Raw genomic sequence first — 26608 nt, 5'->3', positions numbered from 1 at the left:
CAGATAGGGCACCCATTAAGCCCTACAGCCGTAAACAAACTGATCAAGAAATTCAGGGAAACATAGTTCGTGGCGAACAAACCAAAATCAGGCAGCCTATGCACGGTGACTGACGAAATAACGTCAATAGAAATGTTGGCAGCATTTACCAAGAGTTCGAATCGAAGCACTCGTCCATGGTCTCAGAAAAGTTGTGTTAGACGCACATCCATCATGCTTGTTTTGTCCCTACATAACTGGCACGCCTCCAAGCTATAAGTGTGGTAAGGATAAACCTGATTGGCGTTTGGAATTCACGGAATGGGCAACAGAGCTAATACACCAAAATTGTCGTTTTCCCTACAACGTCATATTGATATATGAAGCTAACTTTTACGTTTTTTGTGAGGTGAACAAACAGAATGTTTGCTACTGGTCGGACATCAATCCCCATTGGTGTAAATCACCTGCTGGAATTCTGGAAAAGTGATGGTATGATTTGGTGTGTGTGGGATCGTGTTATGAGTTCTTTCTTTATCAATGGTACCTTAACAGCAATCGAATATCGTCGAAAGTTTGAGAAAGATATTTTGACATTTCTTTTATCTGAAGATGGGACATTCCCTGTCTTCTACCAACACAACGACGCTACTCCGCCTTATGTAAATTGTGTTCGTAAACATTTGAATGTGTAGTTTCCAAACTCGTGGTGCTGTGGAGTGGTCACCACTTTCCCCAGACCTCACTTCCCTAGGATTTTATCTTTCAGATTATCTCAAATTCATTGAATATTCAGTGCAAATTCGGGAGATTGACCACCTAAAGGAATACATAACTAACATACAAGTATACCTGAAAGCATTTTGAGCCAAGTTTTGGATGAATGGGAAAAAGAATAACTCTGACTATCCAACGAAATAGACAACACATCCTTTAATCAGGAGAAATGTGTGGTACAGGACTGTTGTGAAAAACAAAAGACAGTCATAACTTCGTTACGATAAGTGATAAAGCAAAAACAAACAAAACATTGAATTCCTGAGAAAATTTTAGCTGAGAACAAGGTATCACAATATATGGTTTCTATTTAAGAAAGCGAAAGTGAATTCAAAATGGCATGTTTCAAGATGGCGCCTATCAATATCACATTCCTAAAAGTTTTTTTACGAACGATAGAAGGCGGTCGAGGACGAATAACAGTCAGGAATGTCGTCCATATAAAAAACAAAGGAAAATGTGACCCGTGTGAAAGTCTTTTAGACAAAGACAGGCGTTTAGGACTCCAGGTGATTTCAGAGAAGATGAGAGTGGCGAAAATGGAAGCTTTTGAAATTGTTACCGGAAACTTGAACATGCGAAAAATCTCTGTAAATATGGTTCTGAAGATTTTGACTAATGATCAAATGCAGTGTCGTGTACGAATATACCGCGAAATTGTAGAACATGCGGACGGCGACAGAACTGTTAGCTTATTACAAAACAGTGCTTGAACGTCTCCGACAAAGTGTAGCACATTCGTTCTGACATTGCTGAGAGGTGGGTGCTTTACCACGACAACGCACCACTCACACAGCGCTGTTTGTAGGTGAGTTTCTGGTCAAAGTAGGCGTGGCAACGCTGCATCATCCCCATACAGCCCGGACTTGGCACAGCCAATCTTCTTGTTTCCCAAGGTAAGAAGGGTACTCAATGGGGAGCGGTTTGCGTCAATTCAAGAGGTTCAAGTCTCCACGACCGCAGCATTAAAGCAGGTGTCAGTCAAGGACTTCCAGGACTGCTACGAACAGTGGAAAAGTCGTTATACTTGCTGTATTGACGCTCAAGGTGCCTAACGTTGAAGAATATTGAGAGCAGTTGTAATTGTCATCAATAAATTGTTTGTAAATAAATAAGTTCGGATACTTTCAGAATGGACCCTGTAAGCTTATGTTAGGAGGCTGCACGCTGACACGCCTGCTCTCTATAGACGCATAACTCATAACATAACCAACCGTACCCTAACCCAGGCCTGTAGCCAGCCCAAAAATGTAGGGGGGGCCCGATCTAACCATATTATAGTTCATCACCATATTATAGTATTTTTGCCAGCCTATCGTGAAAATTTTAGAGGGGGCCAGCCAAAATTTAGGGGGCCCCGACCCCCCCTAGACCCACCCTGGATACGGACCTGCCCTAACCTAACCTATCCTACTCTACCAACCAACCTTCTTCCAATGACGAAATGTACGTAGTTCCTACTTCAGTCTTTATCGCCATAGAACAAAAGCAGAAAGGCATAGCCAGTAATGGCTTTTTGATATGGATTCAGTGTCCAAGGAAGGGGTTCTATCTTTTATCTTATTAATCTATTGCAACCAGTAGTTATACATGTACTACTTGAAGTTTGAGTATTGAATTCAACTAGTTCTCAACTTCTTTTAATTTTAAAATTTCAGGACACACCTCATCCGACTGCACCACAGACCAGTATGTCGCGACATACAGGTTGGGAAAGTCCGCTATAAAACACATATTTAATCGATTTTTTTTAAAAGAATGAAACATTTAATAATAAATAAATCTCCTTATATCTTTCCACCTACTGCTGAACAATGACTGTATAACATCTATTGCGTTCTTTTCTTGAAGAACAAAACATAAATAATTAATGTTCATAAAAGACTTGAGTGTGGTTAATGAAAACATTTACTTTTTCTTATCACCAGTAAAACAATGTTTCACGCTCAGTGTTTTTTTTCAAAGCTCAGAAAGTTATGATTAAGAGTTGAATAGCAGTGCATTTCTCGTTTAATTTATGCATGTTTAGACTTCAATATTGCCTTTAAGAAAAAAAATAGAAAACATGAAACATATTACCGTGATGTAATGCATTACGGTGTTCTCAATAAAAATGCGTAGGAAAAAGGTCATTACTTTAAGATGGATTATAATTATCGTTACTGCCTCAATTCTAGTGATGGTGTTATTACTAAAGCCACTGAAACCGCAGCATGTGGCAATACAAAGTCTTAATGGAATATGGACACTTGCCGGTAAGTTTATACAGTACAGAAGTGAAGTTTCTTTTAATTTTTTTTAAAATTAATTCAATTAAGTCTCTTTGTAGAATATAAAGTGTATTAAAGTGAAGAAATCCTGGACAACGTGTTTCGGGGATAAAGATTAGCTGAACCTTTGAATCTTTCAATTAAATAATAACTAAGTCAGTGATGGCCAACCAGGGCCGGCTCCACCATATATGCAACGCGTGCATATCCACGGGGCGGCAAAATCTATTATAACTATATTATTTAAAATAAATATTTCTGGTTGGAAACAGACTTCATAATAATGGTAGTTAAATTTACTAAGCTGACCTTCAGTTTGAATGCTACATTCATACACTGACGGAAATGGAAATCCCAAGAAGGGAATCATGCTAGGTGAATGAAACCTACACAGAATATTCACCTACATGTTTTGTTCCAGTGATACCAGTTACAAGGTATCACAACTCTAAGAACGCGCGTGCACTTCTAAGTAAATGCGGAATGGGTGGAGCCATTAGACACGTGCAACGCTGGTAAGAAGCAGTAGTGTTATAGTGGCAGTCTGCAGTAACGCGTGCTCCGAGTGTACAGAATGCCTCGAAGTCGACAACTAACTGTTTATCGGCAGTTAACCCAGTTCGAACGGGCCGCGTGGTAGGGCTGCGACAGGGTGTATTTTCATTTCGTGACATCCTAGCAAGAATCGGTCGAGACGTCTCTACGGTATACAACTGTTGGCAGCAATGGCCCTAGGAAGACACTACTACCAGAAGACCAGGTTCCGGGCCTTCTTGGTCGACCGGAGAAAGAGAGGATCGGCGTTCTAGACGTCCTGTGGAGTGTTTGCCGCTTACTCCTACCCACCGTCAAAACCGTCTACAGTAGTGTCGTGAGAGAGCTCATTGCAGTGCAGAATGGAACTCTGTGGTATTCACGGACGAGAGCCGTTTCTGCCTCGGTATCAGTGATGGACGTACACGTTGTTGCCAAGCTGCATTAGTCGTCATCATATCGGTCCAACCCTGAGCATTATGGTATGGGGAGGGATTTCGTATTACCACAGGACCCCGCTAGCGATTATTCCTAACACCATGACAGCGCACGTCTACATTACAATGGTGATCGAACCCGTTGTTCTTCCGTTCATGAACGCAATGGAAGGTGGCCTGTTTCAAGAAGATAACGCTCGTCCCCATACCACAGTTGCAACTTTAGGTGCTCTTCAAGACGTTACCGTGTTACTTTGGCCTGCAAGATCTCCAGATCTGTCTCCAATAGAACATGTGTGGGACATGATTGGACGACACCTCCGGACCCATCCTCAACTAGCAACAACTATCGCCGATCTGATCTTATAGGTGCAGTAGGAACGCAATCCCTCAAGATGACATCCGACACCTCTACGATCGATTGCCTGCTCGTGTGGACGCCTGCATTCAAGAAGGCGGTGACTACTAAAGACAAATATCGTCCACTTTCGTCTGGCGGTGCACCTGCGTTCTGTAAGTTCTGTACTTCAAACTTGAATCAATGTAATAACACATGTACGTTATTCTGTGTAAGTTTCATTCACCTAACATAACTGTTTCCTGGTGTTGGGATTTCCGTTTCCGTCAGTGTAAATCAGAATAAGGTTTCATTAGTTTTAATGTCACATGGAAAGTGTTAAAGCAAATGGTCCATTGCTTTGTTATTGTCAAAAAAGAACTCAATTCTCGAACAGTAGCGAACACCTGTTCCATTTAGGTCACAAACAAGTTCCTTATCATTGAAGGTGCAAAGATGTTTTTTTAAAAATCTTTAATAGATGTAGAAGGAAAATCAAGAAATACTTATAAAAGACCTACAGTAGTTGCATTGGAATTGCAAACTAATATTTAATATATTGAGATTGAAGCTCGATATTGAATTATATAAAAAGGATTACCATCTTTTCTCTGCAGTTGTGTTTGCTTTATCTTTCACTAACATAATATATTAATATTTAAAGAAAAGAACACACAAAGATTTGTATTTGTAGTGTTTAGGCCTTTCTGAGTGCTAGTTCACTTTTTCTCTCCTTCATTGTTCATGATGGGGTAGCATCCCTAAAATCGTGGCTTTTAAGATTTGTTCTTTCTGGAGAAATAGGGGACGGCAAACGATGCCATTGCACGGGATGGAAAATTGCCTTGGGCCGGCCTGTGGCCATATACATTTTAGACTATACATTACGGGCCAGGACAAGATAAGAACCACATTTGAGGGGCAATTTCTTTCCCTTCTTCTTTAGATGATGTGTTGCATGTGCCTAAGTCACTGTATTTACGAATCTTTGTTTTATTGTACGTACCCTACTTTTTGTTTAATCTGACCAGGGATCTTGTTTAAGACGATTTGTTCTAACGCAACGTAACGCAACGCAAAACCTGCGTTTTACAAGGGATAAATAAAAAGTACTCGCAAAATTATCATAATTTTTACCTGACTTTATACACAAAAGAATACCTGTCACATTCCTTCAATGTAATGGCCTCCCATCTCTATCAAGCGCTGAATACGTTGTGCACCCTCAGCATATCGATCTCTGTCGATATCTCGCATTAATTGGCATACAAAATGACACGAATCCGCAAGAATGACACAGATGACGAATGGCTTCTTTTGTGTTATAGTGCTTTCTATAAAATGTTTCCTTCATTTTGTTGAAAAGATCGTCAGGAAGTCACTGAGAACATTTTTGTGTACTACGCCCACGAATCACGTGTCTAAAGTTAGCCTTGCCCACATCTCAAATACTACTAAAAGTTTTCACATGGTTAGTACTTCGTTAGTGCACTGAGCACTAACGTTAGTGTTGTCGTGGTTTAGGAGTTAAATTAATGAATAACTCGGACGGGGCTAACTTACTTTGAAAGCACTCACGTTAGTGCTTTGGTTTTTCCGGAAGCACTAACGACGCATTAAACTTTGACGTTTATCCCATGCTTGGGCTCAATTATTGTAAAATTCGATCAATTTAAATTTAGCCCCGCGCAAGTTATTCACTAATAACTCCTAAACTATGATAGGTCTAACGTCAGTGCTAATAATGCACTAACCGATGGTGTTTGTCTCATTTCTGTTTGACAATTAGTGCAAAATTGAGTAAAAATTGAAAAATCTAACGTTAGCTCCACCCGAGTTATTCACTAATAATTCCTAAACTATAATAGCACTAACATTAGTGCTTAGTGCATTAATGTGCACTAACGAAGCACTAACCATGTGAAAAGTTTTAGTAGTATTTGAGATGTTGGTGTGGCTAACTTTAGACACGCCCACGTATCAGTTCAATCTTGATCCACGCACGATGTTCATTCTTCTGAGTCGCTTCCACTTTCCTCCTCTAATTTACCGCCCTGCTTCAAATCATTTCACATTCCTTTATCACTTACGGAACTTTTATAGTGTTCAGACGTATCCATCCGATATGAGAACAGCATTACCAACACATTTTATTTGATTTATAGTTTGCGATTTAGAAACATAGCAGTTAGACTTATTACTACAGTCAATAAGTTCGTGGACTGGATGCAGTGTGAAGTTAGTTGAAGCTAGTTGTATACTACACCTGATAAGTGATAACCTGGAGGAAACAGTGGAAGTTCACCTCTCGATCTAGCAAGATGCAGGTCTGTTCATAGAGGTAAACAGACGTACTGTTTCTCTTGTGAAAGGAAAATGATTGCTCCGCGGCGGACTTGGAGAATATCACACTTTGAGCAACGGGCAAACACAAAGTTCTAACAAAAACTAGGCAAATCCGCTGCAGAAACGTTGCAAATGATCAGACAAGTGTAGAGTGACAACGCTCTGGGCCCCAGTGTAGTTTTTAAGTGACACTAACGGCTTACGAAGGAAAGAGTTTAGAGAATTATAAACAAGTAGATCGGCCAACAACAGTCCCAACAGAACGCAAGATCGAAGAGGTTGCAATGGTTGTGCGTGCTAACCGTTCCCAGTTGGTAAATGACATTGCAGCAGCAGTACGGATCAGCCGTGGTACGTGTCACAACATTCGGACGGATGACTTGCTCTGTTCCATGCATTCTGACACAAAAGACCAACGATCAGAAGTGCTGACGCTGATGGAACGTTCCTGAATTGTATAATAACAGGAGATGAAGCATGGCGTCTCCTCTACGATCCACAACTAACGAGACAAACAGCCACCTGGAAATTATCATCATCTCTCAACGCAAAAACACGAAACAAGATATGTGAGAAGAGAAAAATGATACTTGAACTATTTTGAAAGTCAGTGTAAATCTGTGTAATTGTCTCTGTGTGTGTGTGTGTGTGTGTGTGTGTATGTTCACATCGAGTACAGCAACCATGCGTTCTACTGGTTGCCTATATTCTGGATACCAGTCCACGAATTTATTGACTGTACTAGTATAATTGATTGACATAATAACACAGCAATAAATTCGAACTTTGTGTCTTGCCGGGAAATAAAAGAAGGTGTTCTTTACTAATTCACATACGCTGATTACGAAAATGAAATCAGAAATGCTCCATCAGGTACCAATTTTCCTGGATAAGATATGTTACATATACCACTTAGCCTATATTGCATACAGTTAGCGTTACATTGTAATACACACACACACACACACACACACACACACACAAAACAAAGTAGCAACGTGTCCGACACGTGAAAAAGACTCGAATGCAGTACAGAAGGAACATACAAATGAATGACATACAGGTCATGCACCACAATTCATTTGCTCTTACAAAACATTAAGAAAAAATGAACATGAAATCTACAAAACAGCATGAAATGTACTTACAAGTTAGAAACGTTTCCTGGAAACTTCTCGTTTGTGGCGAATGGTGAAACTTCTTGTAGGAGAGTCCAATACAAATCTGCCAAAAGGTTTAGTGACCATTTTCCCTTACATCTTATTTCCACTTGCAAAGATATCTTGGTGAAATCCCTCACTATGTTCATCACTGACACCTCCGAGATTAGGAAGGATAAAATCCAACTACGAATTTGGGAAATGTATTTTGAGGGGCATATCGCATCTCATAGATTTGTAACAATCCATCATGTATTCTACTTCTCTGTAGTTTTCAGACCTGGTATTACCCAAGAAATTGTTGTACACATCGTTGAACGCAAGACAAGCTGCCTTCTCAGTATTTGTTAACAAATCTTCAATCATTTACATCAGTTCACGAATCTGAGGCCCAATGGGAATAATTTCTTTAATTTTTGCTGCACCAATCGCAAGAAATTTGGATATTAAAAATTGAATACTTCTGCTATCTTTGTACACTCCGCATAAAAAAATTGCGACAGCTAACGCCCTGCAGTTAGGCCACCCAATATACACCTTCTTATCCCATAATCGTGTCAGGTAAATATACTCTACCTCTCCTTTCTTCTCTAATATACTAAAATTAGCTAACAACATGAGGGCAATTCTTATTTCAAACTACACATGTATTAGTTTTGATAAAATGAATTAACAAAACCGAGACGAAACAAGATTCATAGGTTGATGTAGGAAGAAACTGAAACACACACACTGAAAAATTGAAACCAATAGATGTCTATTACACATAGATACATAAATGAATCAGAGAGAGAGAGAGAGAGAGAGAAGAGTAGAGAAGAAGAAAAACAAAAGGAAGAACAGATAAAACTGTGGAATTCAAACGTAATAAGAAAAGAACCTAACATTATAAAGTTCCGCTTCCAGAAATCCAACAGTAATATAGAAATAATGTTTGTTTTTATACATTTTTTCAGAACTATTCGAATATATAGAGGATAGCATACTCAATTTCAAGTAGAACTGTAGATCTCTGAGACACATCTGGGATAATATCAAAAGTTTAACACACATGCTTTGTTTCCGCGTGGTTCGATTGCAAATTCGGTAGTGTTCATTGGACGTACTGTTCAAAAATACATTCTAATATACCCAGTAGATAGCATTGGTCATATCCTCCATTTCAGACTACTAATACAAACTGAAAAAACAGCAGAAAAAAAGAAACGAAACAAAAAGAAAAGAGAAAGAAAGAAAGAAAAAATAGAAGAGTTCTATTTTACTGCTAAACTTCTATCAGAAATGTCCTGTATTAAAAGTCCAAACTGTATCGTAACGAAAAGTTACAAATGTTGGAAAGCAAAAGTATATTCCTCATAGATGTAGCATGTTTCAAATTTCAATGTGAAAAAAAAAAAAACACATTGAATTATAGGATGGAAACAAATTTTGTGTCGAATTAGTATAAATAAAATTTTGTTTTCAAATAACCAAAGAGTTACCATTTTCTAGTCTTTTCCGAAGATTTATCTGTTCCGAATATCAAGCATTGATTTCATCTCTTCCGGATATAACTTATTTTCCACAGATAGAATGAACACGAGCTAAGAGCTCAAACGAATCATCGTGTCAGTCGGATGATGTTGGTTAGGTTATAGACCACCAGTGGGTCGAGGATTCAAACCCGTAATTACCCGTAATAATCCGGTAATTCGACTGAGACTCGGTAACCCAGAGGATAAAAAAGAGATTTTACTTATTCACTTGCGTTTCACTTCTGTCAGAGATGACCAGGACTGGAGATGTTATCCCCAGAGCACGAAAAGCACGACGCCGAAGTTAACAGTTAATTAGATTCTCCAGACCATGTATATCGGGCTTTTGCTCCGTTTCAACTTTGGAACATTAAGTGCGTGCGTGTGAGAGGGAGAGGGGTAGAAGTGAAAGATGCAAAGACAGGATAGGGAAACGTCAAGACAGAGAGAGAGAGAGAGGGGGACGAATATAAAATATGAAACATACTTATCATTACAGTGTATGATGTAGAACGCACACACTGTTTATTTAAATTATAGCCAGTGATGCCTTGTAAGTTTTCCATCAGAAGATAAATCTCTGCAGTCATTATTTTATGCGACAAAATCATACGAACCTAGATTTTCCATTTGGAAGTCTGGCACGTTACCACTACACCACCGATTGCTTTAGTCAAACTTTATTTAACAAATGGTGTAATGTTTCTTTCTGAGAACAATAACACGAAAAGTGTATACTGCAGATCAATGATGTCTTTGGAATGTCCTGGTAATTCCATTGCCCTTTTCCAACCAGCATTTGTAAATCGTCTCTATCATGATACAGGTGTTTGCTTCCACATTCTTATTTATTGCTTGTCCAGTATGATAAGCCGATTCCTCACAATCACTTTGTAAAACGTTTAACTTTGGCGTGAACAGGATTTGAACTTACGTTCGATAGCTCTCTTAATCATAATTCCATTACGTTACCCCTACACTATCACGCCATCTGAAATTACAACCCAAATATTACTTCCTTTAGCCCTGATCTTTGGAATGAACCAAAGTGCACAACGAAATTGACTTATTCGACGGCCTAGAGAGAAATTAGTGTCCACTAATAAAGGAAAAACATACATCAGATGTGTCACTGTTAATCTCATCGACTCCGAAAATTATAGATTCGCCACTTGTACCGGTAATTTTTCGTTCTTTTTTAAATGTCGCTCCCCCTCCTCATCTCTTAAGTTACGCCGTCAAAGTGATATGACAGAAACCATCCCAGGTTCAAACTTCATCTAGGTTGAAAATTTGATCGAGATTGGTTTGGTGGTTCAAGAGTCCAGTAAGTTTTATTTAATTTCATATATCTCCAGCTCCCATTCCCCCCTCCAAGTTCTCCTGTGAAAGTGAAATGATAAAAATCATCTCAGACCCAGGCCCAAACCTCACCTATGTTAAAAATTTGATCGTGATTGATCCTTTGTTTCACGAATTATCAAGTTTTATTTATTCTTTTTAACTCCTCTCTCCCCTCAAACCCTAAGTTATATCGTCCAAGTAAATAAATAAATAGATACTATCTTAGGACCGAACTTCATCTATCTTGAAAATTTAATCGAGATCGGTTGGGTGGTTCGAGTGAAGAAGTCACAAAGACAGCCACTTTCATTTTCACTTTTTTTTTTTTTTTTTACATATATCTCCCTCTCTCCGGCTCCTACTTTGCACCTGTAAATTGAAATGACAAAAGTCGTCCCAGATCCGAACCTTATCTATGTTGAAAGTTTGATAGAGATCGGTCGGGTGGTTCAAGAGATTAGGAATCATAAACATAGTTGCTTACAATATTACAATATATGTTATTATTATTATTTGCGTACTTTTGAACTTGCATGGAGAAATTACTGCAAAATATGTTTTATTTCTTTATCTTTTCCTCGATTGTATGTTTTTCCTTTATCAGTGCACACTAATTTCTCTCTAGGCCGTCGAATAAATCAATATCGTTGTGCACTTTGGTGCAAATAACGTTACAGGAAGAAACAGGTTAGTTCCAGAGATCAGGGCTAAAGGAAGTAATATTTGGGTTGTAATTTCAGATGGCGTGATAGTGTACGGGTAAAGTAATGGAATTATGATTAAGAGAGCTATCGAACGTAAGTTCAAATCCTGTTCACGCCAAAGTTAAACGTTTTACAAAGTGATTGTGAAGAATCGGCTTATCATACTGGACAAGCAATAAATAAGAATGTGGAAGCAAACACCTGTATCATGATAGAGACGATTTAGGAATGCTGGTTGGGAAAGGGCAATGGAATTACCAGAACATTTCAAAGACATCATTGATCTGCAGTATACACTTTTCGTGTTATCGTTCTCAGAAAGAAACACTACACCATTTGTTAAATAAAGTTTGACTAAAGCAATCGGTGGTGTAGTGGTAACGTGCCAGACTTCCAAATGGAAAATCTAGGTTCGTATGATTTTGTCGCATAAAATAATGACTGCAGAGATTTATCATCTGATGGAAAACTTACAAGGCATCACTGGCTATAATTTAAATAAACAGTGTGTGCGTTCTACATCATACACTGTAATGATAAGTATGTTTCATATTTTATATTCGTCCCCCTCTCTCTCTCTCTGTCTTGACGTTTCCCTATCCTGTCTTTGCATCTTTCACTTCTACCCCTCTCCCTCTCACACGCACGCACTTAATGTTCCAAAGTTGAAACGGAGCAAAAGCCCGATATACATGGTCTGGAGAATCTAATTAACTGTTAACTTCGGCGTCGTGCTTTTCGTGCTCTGGGGATAACATCTCCAGTCCTGGTCATCTCTGACAGAAGTGAAACGCAAGTGAATAAGTAAAATCTCTTTTTTATCCTCTGGGTTACCGAGTCTCAGTCGAATTACCGGATTATTACGGGTAATTACGGGTTTGAATCCTCGACCCACTGGTGGTCTATAACCTAACCAACATCATCCGACTGACACGATGATTCGTTTGAGCTCTTAGCTCGTGTTCATTCTATCTGTGGAAAATAAGTTATATCCGGAAGAGATGAAATCAATGCTTGATATTCGGAACAGATAAATCTTCGGAAAAGACTAGAAAATGGTAACTCTTTGGTTATTTGAAAACAAAATTTTATTTATACTAATTCGACACAAAATTTGTTTCCATCCTATAATTCAATGTGTTTTTTTTTTCACATTGAAATTTGAAACATGCTACATCTATGAGGAATATACTTTTGCTTTCCAACATTTGTAACTTTTCGTTACGATACAGTTTGGACTTTTAATACAGGACATTTCTGATAGAAGTTTAGCAGTAAAATAGAACTCTTCTATTTTTTCTTTCTTTCTTTCTCTTTTCTTTTTGTTTCGTTTCTTTTTTTCTGCTGTTTTTTCAGTTTGCATTAGTAGTCTGAAATGGAGGATATGACCAATGCTATCTACTGGGTATATTAGAATGTATTTTTGAACAGTATGTCCAATGAACACTACCGAATTTGCAATCGAACCACGCGGAAACAAAGCATGTGTGTTAAACTTTTGACATTATTCCAGATGTGTCTTGGAGATCTACAGTTCTTCTTGAAATTGAAAAAATCTTTAAGTTTTACGTCCCACGTTTATGCCGGTTATGCTAAATGAGACGGTAATGATGAGAGATGAGTGAAATGGTGGAATGAAGAAAGTGGGAGGAAACGGGGTAATCCCGAGAAAACCCACGATACTTGAAATTGAGTATGCTATCCATTATGAAAGTGACATAATGAATGTTTAAAGAATCCTTATATATTCTAATAGTTCTGAAAAATGTATAAAAACAAACGTTATTTCTATATTACTGTTGGATTTCTGGAAACGGAACTTTATAATGTGAGGTTCTTTTCTTAATACGTTTGAATTCCACAGTTTTATTTGTTCTTCTTTTCTTTTTCTTCTTCTCTCCTCTTCTTTCTCTCTGCCTCATTTATGTATCTCTGTGTAATAGCATCCATTGGTTTTAATTTTTCATTGTGTGTTTCAGTTTCTCCCTACATCAACCTATGAATCTTGTTTCGTTTCGGTTTTGTTATTTCATTTTATCGAAAATAATACATGTGTAGTTTGAAATAAGAATTCCCCTCATGTTGTTAGCTAATTTAGTATAGGAGAGAAGAAAGGAGGAGAGAGGTAGAGTATATTTACCTGACACGATTATGGGATAAGAAGGTGTATATTAGGTGGCCTAACTGCAGGGCGTTAGCTGTCGCAATTTTTTGGTGCTTAGTGTACATTACTTTCCCAAAATTCTTCATGAAGCCCAATTTCAAATGTAAGGGCGGTAACAGCACACTGTCTTTGTCAACAAGGGGTTCATGCGGCACTTTTTTTTAAAACCAGGATTGAAGCTTTCTCTATCAGGCCAATGTTTGACCATTAAATGGTGTTTCCTTGCTCTGCTGTCCAAGTGACACAAAAAACAGCAATATTTCGTGTGACCAATCTGCATTCCCAGCACAAGTCCCAGAACTTTGACACCACAGACTTTCCATTTGTAATTCGAATCGCCAATATAGTTTAGAAGTAGTCTCATGTTGTCGTAGGTTTCTTTTAACTGAACGGAATGGACCACTGATATCGAACGTTTCTCGTTTCCGTTATGCAAGAACACAGCATTGAGGCTAGTTTTGAGGAATCTATGGATAGCGCCATTCTTTTGGATTGTGAATTATCGAAATTCTGCATACAGCCCATTTATGTCTTACAATATACCAGGCTCTCGCTCATTGCAAAAAAGGTGGCAAGACCAAGCTGTCGTTTACGGAATGATATCTTAGTGTTTGGCTGAAGCAAATTTTTTTCTTGAAGACGAGAGTAAAGTAAGTCTGTTTGCCTCTTTGAAAGATTTAGATCGATTAGAGCAATTATCGTGATGGACTTGAGAAGTATATGCAATTTAACAAATAATTTAACTATGTTCTAATTAAAAAAGTGAAACTCTACTGAAATTGGAGTGTCATCTCTCCTCCCAATAAACCTGTAATAACATTGTTGTACTCTACTAAGATACCGCACGAAGTACGTTAAATAATTTCGTAATGACTTGCTAATGCAAAATGATTACATTAGACCTTCTATCTGTGCACTTTCTTAGCAAATAAGATAGTATTTCTGTCGTTATTGAGCTAAGTTTGTTTTATAGAAAGGGTTTCTAGAATTTTTTTATTACAATGGTTATTAGTATAGATTAGTCATTTACAGGTAACAGTCATATCTTGCAGACAATAGAGTGACTCGTGGAATATGTCTTGCATTTTACACTTATGGTGAAGGTAGGCATACTTCTACTTTTCAATTAAACTGTTTAAAAATGAATATATTTTCTGAAGAATACGCATATTCTGCACTTACACTGATTAATAGTCAATTGTTCTCTGCTTTAGATTGTTTCGATTCACGATTCTCATTTTTGTGACTTATTTGCGAGATATTTTACGTATGCAAATCACTTGTAATCGGATCAGTGAATCGAAACATTGAATCATGTCTGTCATGAACAACAATTGTTACATCTCTGTGCACTAATTGATTTTCATCTTTCTAGTAATCAGTGTTAAAGAACATGAACAACATATGAACACAACCAATTGCTCTCATTATACTGTGATCACACTGTAAATAATGTACTAAAACAATATTCAAATGACTACGTTAATTTTCTCTCTTATAAAAGTATATTACAAACATTTACTGCTGTTTTTGTTATTGTTAGTCAGAAAAATGTGTCACGATAACCGATTGCTGGGAAACTATGGTCTCTATTATGGACAGTACAAGGTCTGTTCGGAAAGTAATGTCCCTAAATTTACAAGTAGGAAAAAAACTGTATTTACATAATAATAATAATAATAATAATAATAATAATAATAATAATAATAATAATAATAATAATAATAATAATAATAATAATAATAATAATACATATACGTTAAAAGTCTTCAAAATATTGTCCCTCTGCATCGATACATTTTTGCTAGTTGGATTTCCAATTTGTGAAGGCGCGTCCTGAAAAGCCTGTTCAGGAAGTGTGTCTAAAGCTATTTCATACGCTGCTTTCGCTCTTCAATTGTTATTTTTGGGGCAAGTGGACGCGGAAGTTGTGCCACTTGGCACTTTACCTCTTCGTTTGAGGGTCATACTGGAATATCCACGTTTGATCGCTCGTGACAACATTGTCCATAACGTGAGGATCATTTTCACACATTCCCAAAACATATTGACAAATTTCCACTGGGCGGAATTTTTTTTTTTTTTTTTGTCGTCGGTCAAAATTCTTGAGACAAGCATTGCGCACACTTTTCTCATGTGCAAAGCCTTGGTCAGAATCTCGTACGACGATAGTTTTCGGAAAAAAATAATATGTTAGAAATTGAAGAGCTCGGTGCAAAAATGGGCCAGTTCCAATTGTATATTTTGATTCAGGATGGAAAACAATGGATCAGAACTCAACTTATTTCATTTTACCCTCCAAACGATTTTGCAAAGAGAGATACTACTATATGGGTAAAACCTTTCTTTACAAAAGATTTGCGCGCTAAAGTGCAAATACTAATTTTTTAAAACACTTTTTCTTTCAACACTGAACCCAATGTACAATTGGAGTTGTCCCCTTTTTGCACCGAGATCTTCAATTAAAAGAACATTCACTCGACTATCTGTTTGCAAATGTTCTATCACACGAGTCATATTCTTGCCATTTGAGGAGGTTTACGGGCATGCAGTGCAGGCTTCGTTGTCGACCTCTTCACAGCTTCCGGAAACGCCTTTTGCCATCTGTAAATTTTTTTTTTTTTTTTTTGTGATACACACCCATAACCGAAGGCCTATTGAGCCATTGGAAAGTTTTTCGTTGCAAACTTGCCGAGTATAAGAAAAACTTGATCGCGTATCTTTGTTCCAGTGAATGTTGCATCGCGACTTGTACAAGAGAAGTAAGAGAAGTTTAAGAAATCGCTCGTCCTTCACCTTTGAGTGCTCGGAGCCAACTGAGCAAACAGTCGCTCGATAGTTTACTTACACTACCATCGACCCCGGCGGATAGCGCGCGCTGCAACGTACAGTTGCTTCACAATAAAATATATGATATTACTTTCCAGACAAACTTCTTATGTAGAGCACCAAAATCGTGAATCATCTCTTGTACTGAAATTACGCACTGTCACCTAAAAGAAACGAAAAATAAAAAATCTGAAATATCGTCTGTTTCAAAAGAAGCGTATAAAGGAATATGGTTCAAAGTCAAACTACAGAGTAACAATATTTCTCATGTGCAGCTCTGTACCATTCACAGTTTGTACATTTATAGAACACTAAGTGGGTACAATCAATTGCACCTACTATACCAGGAAACCATGAATACTGAAAAACGTTAAAATGCTGACACAATACGTTCACTATCAATTTATGTTCTTGGAAATACATAATCACCTGCCAGACCAGCAATAGCACTTGTATTTTTGTGAGCGTAGATCAATAGACACCTATCACAAGACGAAAGGTTCCTCTGGTATAAAACCTTTATTTATTTTATTGCGCATGTTATTTCAAAACTATAAAATATTTTAAAGGCTCAAACACACTTCTTTCTTCTTGTAGGAAAACAGCTCTTATTAGACTTTACTCAATGACATCAAAACTACTGCTTTCTGAAATCTTTATTGAAAAAGGACTGCAGCGATCTTCTATTACGTAGTGTGAACGAATAACGTATTCTAAGCAGTGTATATCTTTCAAATCGTCATTGAATACAAAATTCACAGCCGGTATAGATTAACCAAGATCAACGAAGATCGGTAGTTAAAAGCTAAACGTAGTTCATCAACCACTTGATCGAGAGTTAATGTTGAACGTTGTTAGTGCAACAAAGATCTTTATTGAACTTGGTTATGAATTTCATTAAATAGTTAAACTTCGTTGGTGCAGGTTTATGGATGCAACTTACTGTAGAATATTAGTCAGACTTAGGGGACAAAAAACAATTAGGATTTTGAATCCATTGACATAACTATAGATGTACCACACTGACTTGACACCTAGTCTTCCTTTCCAGGCGCTGCTATCGGCTGAAGGAATTCCACTCCCTTTCGCTACAGCTCTCTCATTTAGCAACAGCTGAACTCTTATTGGCTCAACGCATGGGTGTGTCGAGGGTGGGGTTTTAGTTCGCATTTTTGCCACGACTCAAGACATTTTGGCAGCACTATAGGATATTTGATAGTGAAGGGTGGTTTCTTTACTTTCGAAAATTAAAAAGAAATCTTTCTACGACCACAGTTTCAACTTGTGTTCCAATGGTATTCTATGGAGGGGGGGGGGATTCCTCTAGTTACACCTATGTCTGAATCTAAAGTCCATTTCCTACTTCCCTTGTATTGCCCAACACCTTCCTCGTAGCTATATATCAGCGTACTTGTCTTCATTGTGGAAGACCCGGGTTCGATTCCCGATGGGAGCTTATGTGGTTTGGATCCCAAGTTAAGTGTAGGTCCGTGTTTCATATAGCCTTAACGCTGAATGGTTGAACTCCAAGCCACCAAATCAACATCCTATTGTCCAACAGTTCTTGGTATAATAAATGGCTAGATAGAAGAAAATCAGGCGGACGTTTGTTTAAAAGCTATGCCATATTAAAAACAGCAAAATTTTGTGTTGCAAAGAGACAAATGTTCTATCTCAGTATCATATACAGAAACAAACAGGAACGAACGTAGGTAGGGGGTGTCCTGAAAGTTCAAACTCCCTCGAGAAATTATTTTTAATAAATTTAGTCTATTTTAGGGGTGATTTTAAAAAGATTATAATTTATCTTCATATTGAACTTGAGCTCCTCAAAAAGCTTTCCGTCCGTAAATGGTACCGCATGTCAACATATCCGAGTATCATGTATCTTGTAACGTATGCCACCACCTTAAAAACGGTTGTTTCACCCGTATTTAAGTAGGACACTACCATCCGAGGATGTTGCACTCCAGTCTTGGCTAGAGCTCCTTTGTGGCTAAGCGGTTAGCGTACGCGCCTTTGGCGTGGGAGACCCGGGTTCGATTCCCGGCGGGAGCTCATGTGGTTCGGATTCCACGTTAATCAGTAGGTCCACGTCTCATATAGCCTCGCTGCTGAACGGGACGTAAAACTCAACTCAACTCAACTCAACTCCAGTCTTGGCATGGTGATCCCACCAAAATGCATATTATCCAAGAATTCTCCTTAAAATCCTAAACTAGTTTTCCTCTCACTGTACTGCACAAGTCTGAAGTACAAACACCTGTATACCTATTCCACTTTGTGAACATTATTTTCCACTAAAAATCTTCTATTTATGTGCAAGTACTTACGTTAGAAGAAACAACCTTAATTCCTGATTTCAGAAAAAGAGGAGGTTCTCAGTTCTACCGTTTAGACAGGGTGGCCCAGGGAAATGGGAAGTTTTGAATCTAGAATTAGTAACACTATATAGGCCGATAAGACAATATTAAGAAGAATGTGCCATTTAGTAATAACGAAGAAGCGGAGTTGTGCGGAAGGTGTGATCGCTGTGAAAGCATTTGATAAGAACGGTGACAGCCTAGGGACACCAAGATCCCCTGAAGTCAGTGTTGGCGATTTCTCTCTGTGGTGAATCTATGGGTATATCTCGGAAACAAAGAGTATAGTTCACATTCTGCGAACATTGTTAAACTGAAACTGATTCTTAAAGAAGGACGCACTGACGTTCCTTAAGACGTAATAAACTGATAAGGGACCATTCCAATTTGGTGAAGTCAATTGCTGAAAATGATTGCTAGCACTGGATTCAGCAACAAAAGAAACAGAGAAAAAGAGGGTGTTTAGTGGCAGACCGTATACAGGGTAGAGGTCTGCACAGTCCGAAATTTTTAGCCCGGGCCCTACCCGGCCCGTTAATCTATAATGTGAGGCTCTACCCTAGTCCGAAAAATATTTTAGCATTTAGGCCCGAGCCCGTGCCCGGCTCGAATTCATATAATAATCAAATAAGCTCGAATACAGAAACTTAATAATTAACGCAAAATTGTATTTTAATTTACGGCAATTACGGGTTTAATTTTGCAGTTGTGCTTTAAAAGTTCTCCAGAAAGAATAGACCAATAAATATCGTTGTACAGTGTATTTACAAAGTTAAGCCCGAAAGGCCCGAGAAATATTGTTTTATATTTAAAACTTCACTTCCCGAGCCCGGCCCGGGCTCGAAGTGATACATGCTTTGCAGGCCCGAGTCCGGCCTGCGGGCTCGTCCCGAGCCCGTGCAGACATCTAATACCGGGTCGGAGATAAGCGAGGGCAAAGTGCAAAGACAGAACGTAAAACATATCTAGAAATGCCACGTTAATTTTGAAACGAGTAGAGGGATTGAGGTCAAATGTTTGCTATGAGGAATGCATGTAGAGCTCCACTGAATAGGTGTAAGGTGAAATTAAGTCTGCAGGGCGTCTGAAAAGCCGCCATATTGGAATTAGTGCAAGTAGAACACATGGGGAAGGGGTCATGCGACATATGGCTCTATAACGCTTCTTCGTGGCTAAGCGGTTAGCGTTCACATCTTTGGCGTGTGAGACCCGAATTCGATTCCCGGTGGGAGCTCGTGTGGTTCGGATTCCACGTTAATCAGTAGGTCCCCTCTTATAAAGCCTCGCTACTGAAAGGAACGTTGAACTCAAACTCAACTCAGAGTATACTTTCCTCGTGGTCTCATGTAAATTTCGTCAGGCTATAATTATAATCTTCGATTATATGATATGATTATAGACTATGAAACACCTCAACCGGTGTAATGAAGTAGGTTAATATACTACATGTGTTTTTTAAATACTATGATTGTTAAGCTGATCACAAATATTCTTGGATAATAAATTTGAGAATTCCATCATTGCTCATTCTTATAAACGTTCCGGATCTTTATATTCACTTTATTCACTTATATATATATATATATATATATATATATATATATATATATATATATATATATATATATATATATATATAAGTGTATATAACATTTTTCCTGAATGGAGGAAAACTGTTTGGTAAATAAAGAATCATGTTGCTGGTGCCTCATCTACAGGAGATAAACACTCTATTCTGTTTACAACTTTCTATTCATTGTCAACTTGTACACAGACTCAACAGAACAATGAACAAAATGGCGTCGAAAATTATTTTTCAATATCAACTTACAAATATTACTATAATCTAACAATGCTTTCTGATGATAAGTAAACTGCTACTTTCAAACAAATGTGTACTGAGTCAAGAAATATACGGGGACTAGAAAAAAATTTGAGAGTTCAAAGAACCCAACTATACACATTAATATACACAGGGGAACTCTGTCGGTTCTAGATTCTAGATTCTAGTAACTGCGAATATCTGTAAGATTATTCATCACAGGATAGTATAGACAAAGACGGCTCATCATAAGACATACCGTATTAATTAAATGATAGCAATTGAATATATGAGCTAATTACAAGTACTTAAGCATTTATAAAGGGTATGCATTAGTACATAATTATTACGCAGAACAGTGAGTGGTAGATATAAATAACAAGAATAATATATTACTTTATAACACACCGAAGGCGCTAAGTTATCCCTTATGTGTGAAAAGATGGCCACTTGAAATCAAGGAAAGAACGCGAAATTATTAACAACCTAAGGAAACAATACATCATAATTGGTCTTCAAATGATCACCAAAGCATTATTCATGACAGCAATATTAACACATACATTTATACAGTCCGGCTGATTTTTAGGGCCATGACAACATCTTTTACATAAATTGTAATATACCGTCTTAATTTGATATTGCTGGCACTGGAGATATTGCTGTATACAGGGTGGCCCAAAAGTAGGTATACACCCCTGCATTAGTCAAGTATAACTTTCAAGTTTGTGAATTTTATTTGTTTCGACTGTTCCGGTAATAAGTTATAAGTAAAAGGACGTTAAGAACAAATAACAAAGAAACAAGGCTGATTTGTTCGATAACAATAAGAAATGATATAAAATACAGTGAGCTGATCAGTAGGGGGACTGTATACCTACTTTTGGGCCACTCAGATTCCAATGTATTCTTTGCTTGAAATTGTCCAATATAATCATCAGAAGTTAGCTCAAGGGAAACTGATGACCACTTTTTCTCATAAGCAGAATTTTTAATTGAGGATGAGGCATTAGCTTTGAGCTTCTTCGATCATGAACTTGTTAAAGGTAATGAATTGTACATCAACAGTATTTTGTTGAAACGATTATGTCGAGGTTATGAATTTGTCAGCTGTTCTTGCATTGGAGAGTGTAGAAGGCCCATGCCCTTCTCCATCATCTGCATATCGAAATGCAGATGAGGGGCACATTTACATATTGATATGTAAATATATATATTTTGTGGTAAAATTAATTGCTTATTAGTAGCATATTCATTGCATATTTATTAGTTATTATGAGTAAAGATATGTAAAACACTGAACATAGTACGTAAATATTAATACAATATTGTATTATATTGTATTTGTTCAATTGTGTTTATTCCTTTATAGACTTGTTTACAGTGTATTCACGGTTTGCATCTAATTACCGAGTCTTTGTATAATGTATATTAAAAAAGGGATGAAGGAAGAATTATATTAATATTCATATACAATGGATAAATTAAAGAAGAAATTGGCAGATTCCATAGGAATCATGCATGCATTTTAGTATGTTGGAAGACAGAGCTAGCATGGACAGCAGTTTTTTTTTTCCCGACTTCTTGTCGCCCAGACTTCAAGATGTAGGGTCTACACAACTCATCATGTATAGAAATCACCAGAAGAAGGAAAAGTAAGACTCCTTATACACAGGAAGTAGCCTACAAACTTCCTTAATGGAACCACACTGAAGTGGATACACTCGGTAGAAACACATCATTTGTATTGTTTCAAAAGTCATAAAATTTTTCGCTTCTACATGCGAAATTTTAGTTTTCTATAGGTGTGATTTTCTATGTAGCGAGCTCTAGCGTCACTTCCACCCCCACTTCACCCAGGACCGGTAATCGTCAGCCAGCGAACCTTTAGCTTGTTCCCAAGATGCAACACCATTTTAAAATGTTTACTTTGTTTTGACTTATTTTCTATGTGTAATATTAATATTTACGTACTAAGTTCAAAAACGTTCTTGGAAATACCGTCAAAATTCCTGATTTATTTTATCATCGTGATCCCTACTCGTACAAGACGTTTGGATCTTGTAATTATCAAAAAGTAAGAATAAATAAATAGGTTTCCTCTATCTCTCTCCATGTAAACATGGTTGCCATTGCAGCAGACAGCTTGAAGGGCGGCCGCAGGAATTGGGCTGACTTCTGCTTCTAGAAGAGATGACAGTGTATGAATAACATATCAATGTATTGTTTAAATATTGTTCTTTATTTCTGTGTATTTTAATATGTAATTTTCTTTTCCATAAGTGTGAAATAAGTATGATAAACATTTTGTTTATATAAACTCTCATAGATTTCTGCTAGGTGCAGAAAGTTTCAAACTTATCCGTCAGGTGCATATAGCAGCACCTGTCAATGAGGTGAAGGGTTGGTTTTGCCACCAGTAGCAGCTGAACTGGTGTTTTGCAGAAAAGACCACCCGTAAGATAGCCTGAAGGGACAAAAACCTTTGTCAGAGACTCTTGACGAAGCGAGTTTCTGCGTTTCCTGGTTTTTGTCGATAGATATACTTGTTTTCGAGAGAAAACGGGGGAGTTCGTTCTTAGATTCAGTGGTGTTAACATGTAAGCTAGCGTCTCTTACTTTATCAGTGGCGTCTAACCCAGGAGCGTGTGGACATAGTTCCCCGTGGATTCCTGTGAGCCATATTATAACTCGTGTGTGTGGTGAACTTATATTCTACATATCACTTCGAGTGTTAATAAGAATGTGTTACACAAAAGTATTTAACTGCAGTGTTTGCATCGAAGACTTACACTTAACTGCTGTTATTAATGGAGCTTAACCATTAACGTCGCTTACGATAACTTTTACTTTTCATAATAAGTGCTAACCGTCACGTTCAGATAAGAGCATATCTTATCCAAACCCCACCAGTAAATATGGGGAAGCTTTATTCTTTTTCATCATGCCAGTGACACTACAAAATTAGCACATCTCTAGTAGAGATTGTTAACAAGGCCTGTATTGCCTATTACACAGAGCCTTCCTTGGACTTATGTACAAGGCTACCAGCATCAGTTTGAATGGCTTCATGGACATTCTAGATGCCTATAGTGGATACAGCATTATCCAGTCATTTAACGTAGTGAAGAACACTTACCCTCCATGGTGGAATAAGAACGTGGAAGGACTTGTGACGTGGATATAGAACTGTGTGTGTGTCAAACATCTGTTTTAACTACAGGAACAGTGCTACAAAATAGCTATGCTATTTACAAATTTGCGATTTGTGTCTCGTCCATTATTTCGATAAAAATATATATCATAATTTTGTGTGAAATTGATAACTCCTCTGAGACAGTTCAGAGACTATAAACTCTTCGAGAAATGAGGAGTTAAGATATCTGTATATATATTATTATTTTCATTTTAATTCAAAGGTCAACCAGACCTTATTTTATCAACCTATCACCCTCCCCACTTTTGTTGTTTTAAATACGGAAAAGAAGTGTTGAATGGTGTCTATATATATATATATATATATATATATATATATATATATATATATATATATATATATATATATATATATATATATATATATATAATGATATATAAAAGTTGTGTAAGTGTAAATAGTGGTGCACTACTAAAGGAAATAATGTGTGAGTTTATTGGAGCGAGTATACCTCAACAGCTTCCATTTTAATGTGTTTATATATTGGAAATAAAACCATCATCTCTATCCAGAATCTGTGTTCAACTCAATTGCTGCAGGGTGAGTACCTACTGCTAATGAGAATGTTTTGTTTTCAGGAGGGTGATACAAGGAACCATTTTCCCTTGTTTTGTGTATGGCTGACTGGCTCTCGGCATGGAGCCCAGAGAGAAATTTAATGCCCTAGGAACTATAATAACAATCATGAGTATAGTGAGCTCAAACACAGGCTGCTACCTGTAAGTTTTAACGTTTAAATTTTTTTTCTTTTAACCTATTTGGTACATTTGAACTGACTCACTATAGTAGCATCATTGACCATGGTTGTTATGCAGCTATCCCTGAGATCTGCTGTTCCATTATTCTAAATTTTGTTATGCTCTACCGACATATTTAATGGAGTGGCGGCTCTTGCAGGAGAGAACCTTTATCTCCAAGAGGGAAGACATCAGTGTTAAATGTGTGTAATTTGCTTTTTATTCAAATCTCTAGGTAAATTTGAATATCCCCAGCCACTCCACTTCATTTATTTTTATTTTATTTTGTGGTGGTGTTCTTAGGTAGTAGTTTTGTGGCTCTAGCTACCTGCACCTCACAAGAGAAAGGAAAATGTCATTGGCCCAGTAAGATCGCTGACTTTGCTAACCTATTTGACATTTATGTAACTTGTATTGTCGAATCTTGCATTGAAAGGGAAAGAATAACCCTGAACTTAAGAAAGGTAACTGGATTCCCTTCATATGAAATGTCTGTAACTTTTCCTTGTGGCATATCTTCAGGATTCAAACTTATGTTGATGACACCAATAAATTCAGCCCCTTTAATTTCTCGTCGAATTGTTGTAGGAAGAACATTAAACGTTCCGCCCTGTATAGCCACGAAACTAAAAAGGTAGTTAGTAAACAAACGGAGAACAAAAACAGAATAATTAAATATTTCTGGTGATTATAATAGCGTAATTTTCTACACAAATTAAAATATTGTTAAATCATTTCTTAACATGAAAACCAGTTTCTTTCTTATTATCATTCATAATCCCTTCTCCTCTAAAAAAAATGTCAGCAAGAGTACTATTTATCCAACTTACTCCTCCGTCTGTTTTTATTCAATAGACCATCTTACCCTAGCCACTAGACATAAACTTCCCCCGTCTACTTATACATAATTGGAAATTATTGTTTGTAGGCACACACACATAGTCCACCAAAATCTACGGGCATCACGGAAGTGTCTGGAAGGACTTCTCGACTATTTTTGGCAGAAAATGTAATCTGAATTTAATTCCAAAATTGAGTGCAGCCATTTAGGTCTGAAAACAACCCCCTTCGGACATTTAAATTTTTAATGTGGTATAGGGGAAGCCATTATTAATTGCAATTTTTTTTAGGTACTTACATTCATACATAGAGGCTGATTTCAGTGTATAACATACAAAAATCTCTGCAAATACTAGTTCCAAAATAATTATTAACTTCGTTTATACACAAATGACATTGCAAAAGAATGTAAATTGCGCTACTTTCTAAGAGAATGACCCCTCATTCTTGAATTTTTGTAGACATCGTATGTTCATGCCAGAGGACTGATTCGAACGTATCATGAATACCCTATTTCAAAAAAAGATGACCACATTGATTTTGGCTATTTCGAGCTTAAAATCTTAAGACTCGATGAAGTGATGGATGAATTAGGTTTAGCCTCGAACTTCGGGGTTTTTAACTTCGTTGATCTTGGTTAGTCTACAGTGGCTGTGAATTTTGTATTCAATGACGGACAGTGATATCGATGATTTGAAAGATGTAACCTTATTCCAGAAAGGATGAGTGCAATAATTAGGGCTATTTTGAGTCAAACATTTTCTAAATCTAACGTCGGGTGTCTTCGGAAACAGTAAACCAAAGATGCCAGGTTCGAGCTCCTAAGCCAAACTTCGCAATCCTGGAAAATTGTTCCTGTGTTTTCTTCTTTTAAGTATAATAACACATGTTGAAATATTATTAAGTATATAAAAAAATAGTATTCAAATTACGTATTATTAAAATGCGTAATGATACAGTATTCCGAAACTCTGTATACATTTGAGTACATGCTGGTTCTGTCACCTACGTTTCCATACGTAACAGAACAATTCTAATGAACGGTAAGACAGTGAACATAGTTCCCGCATCCATAGTAGAATCAGTGTTTGTAGTTTGAGGGAAATTTCCCTAATCCAGGAAACTTTCATAGGTAAATTTAGCAAAAAGGGAAAGAGGAAATTTTTCGATAAAACGTGAAAAATCATGGAAGTTCTCACGCTGACTGACTTAACAATACAAATGCTTAAATTTT

The 26608-nt window shown here is 37.3% G+C and overlaps 1 protein-coding gene across 1 annotated transcript in view; it reads left to right on the top strand.

Annotated features, from left to right (window-relative positions):
* The first annotated feature begins 2754 nt into the window (after positions 1-2754).
* The window catches only part of LOC145669834 (beta-mannosidase-like), a 164107-nt gene continuing 140253 nt past the window's right edge, over positions 2755-26608 (top strand). Inside the window, exon 1 of the mRNA XM_081738179.1 lies at positions 2755-3011. Coding sequence (XP_081594305.1) covers positions 2870-3011 — 142 coding nt within the window. The 5' untranslated portion in view covers positions 2755-2869. The remainder of the gene's footprint in view (positions 3012-26608) is intronic.

Source organism: Thermobia domestica, chromosome 14, assembly GCF_964235325.1.
Source record: "Thermobia domestica chromosome 14, izTheDome1.hap1.1, whole genome shotgun sequence".
Classification (NCBI taxonomy): domain Eukaryota; kingdom Metazoa; phylum Arthropoda; class Insecta; order Zygentoma; family Lepismatidae; genus Thermobia; species Thermobia domestica.
The sequence above is the reverse complement of the archived record's forward strand: the minus strand, read 5'-3'. Positions and strand labels throughout refer to the sequence as shown.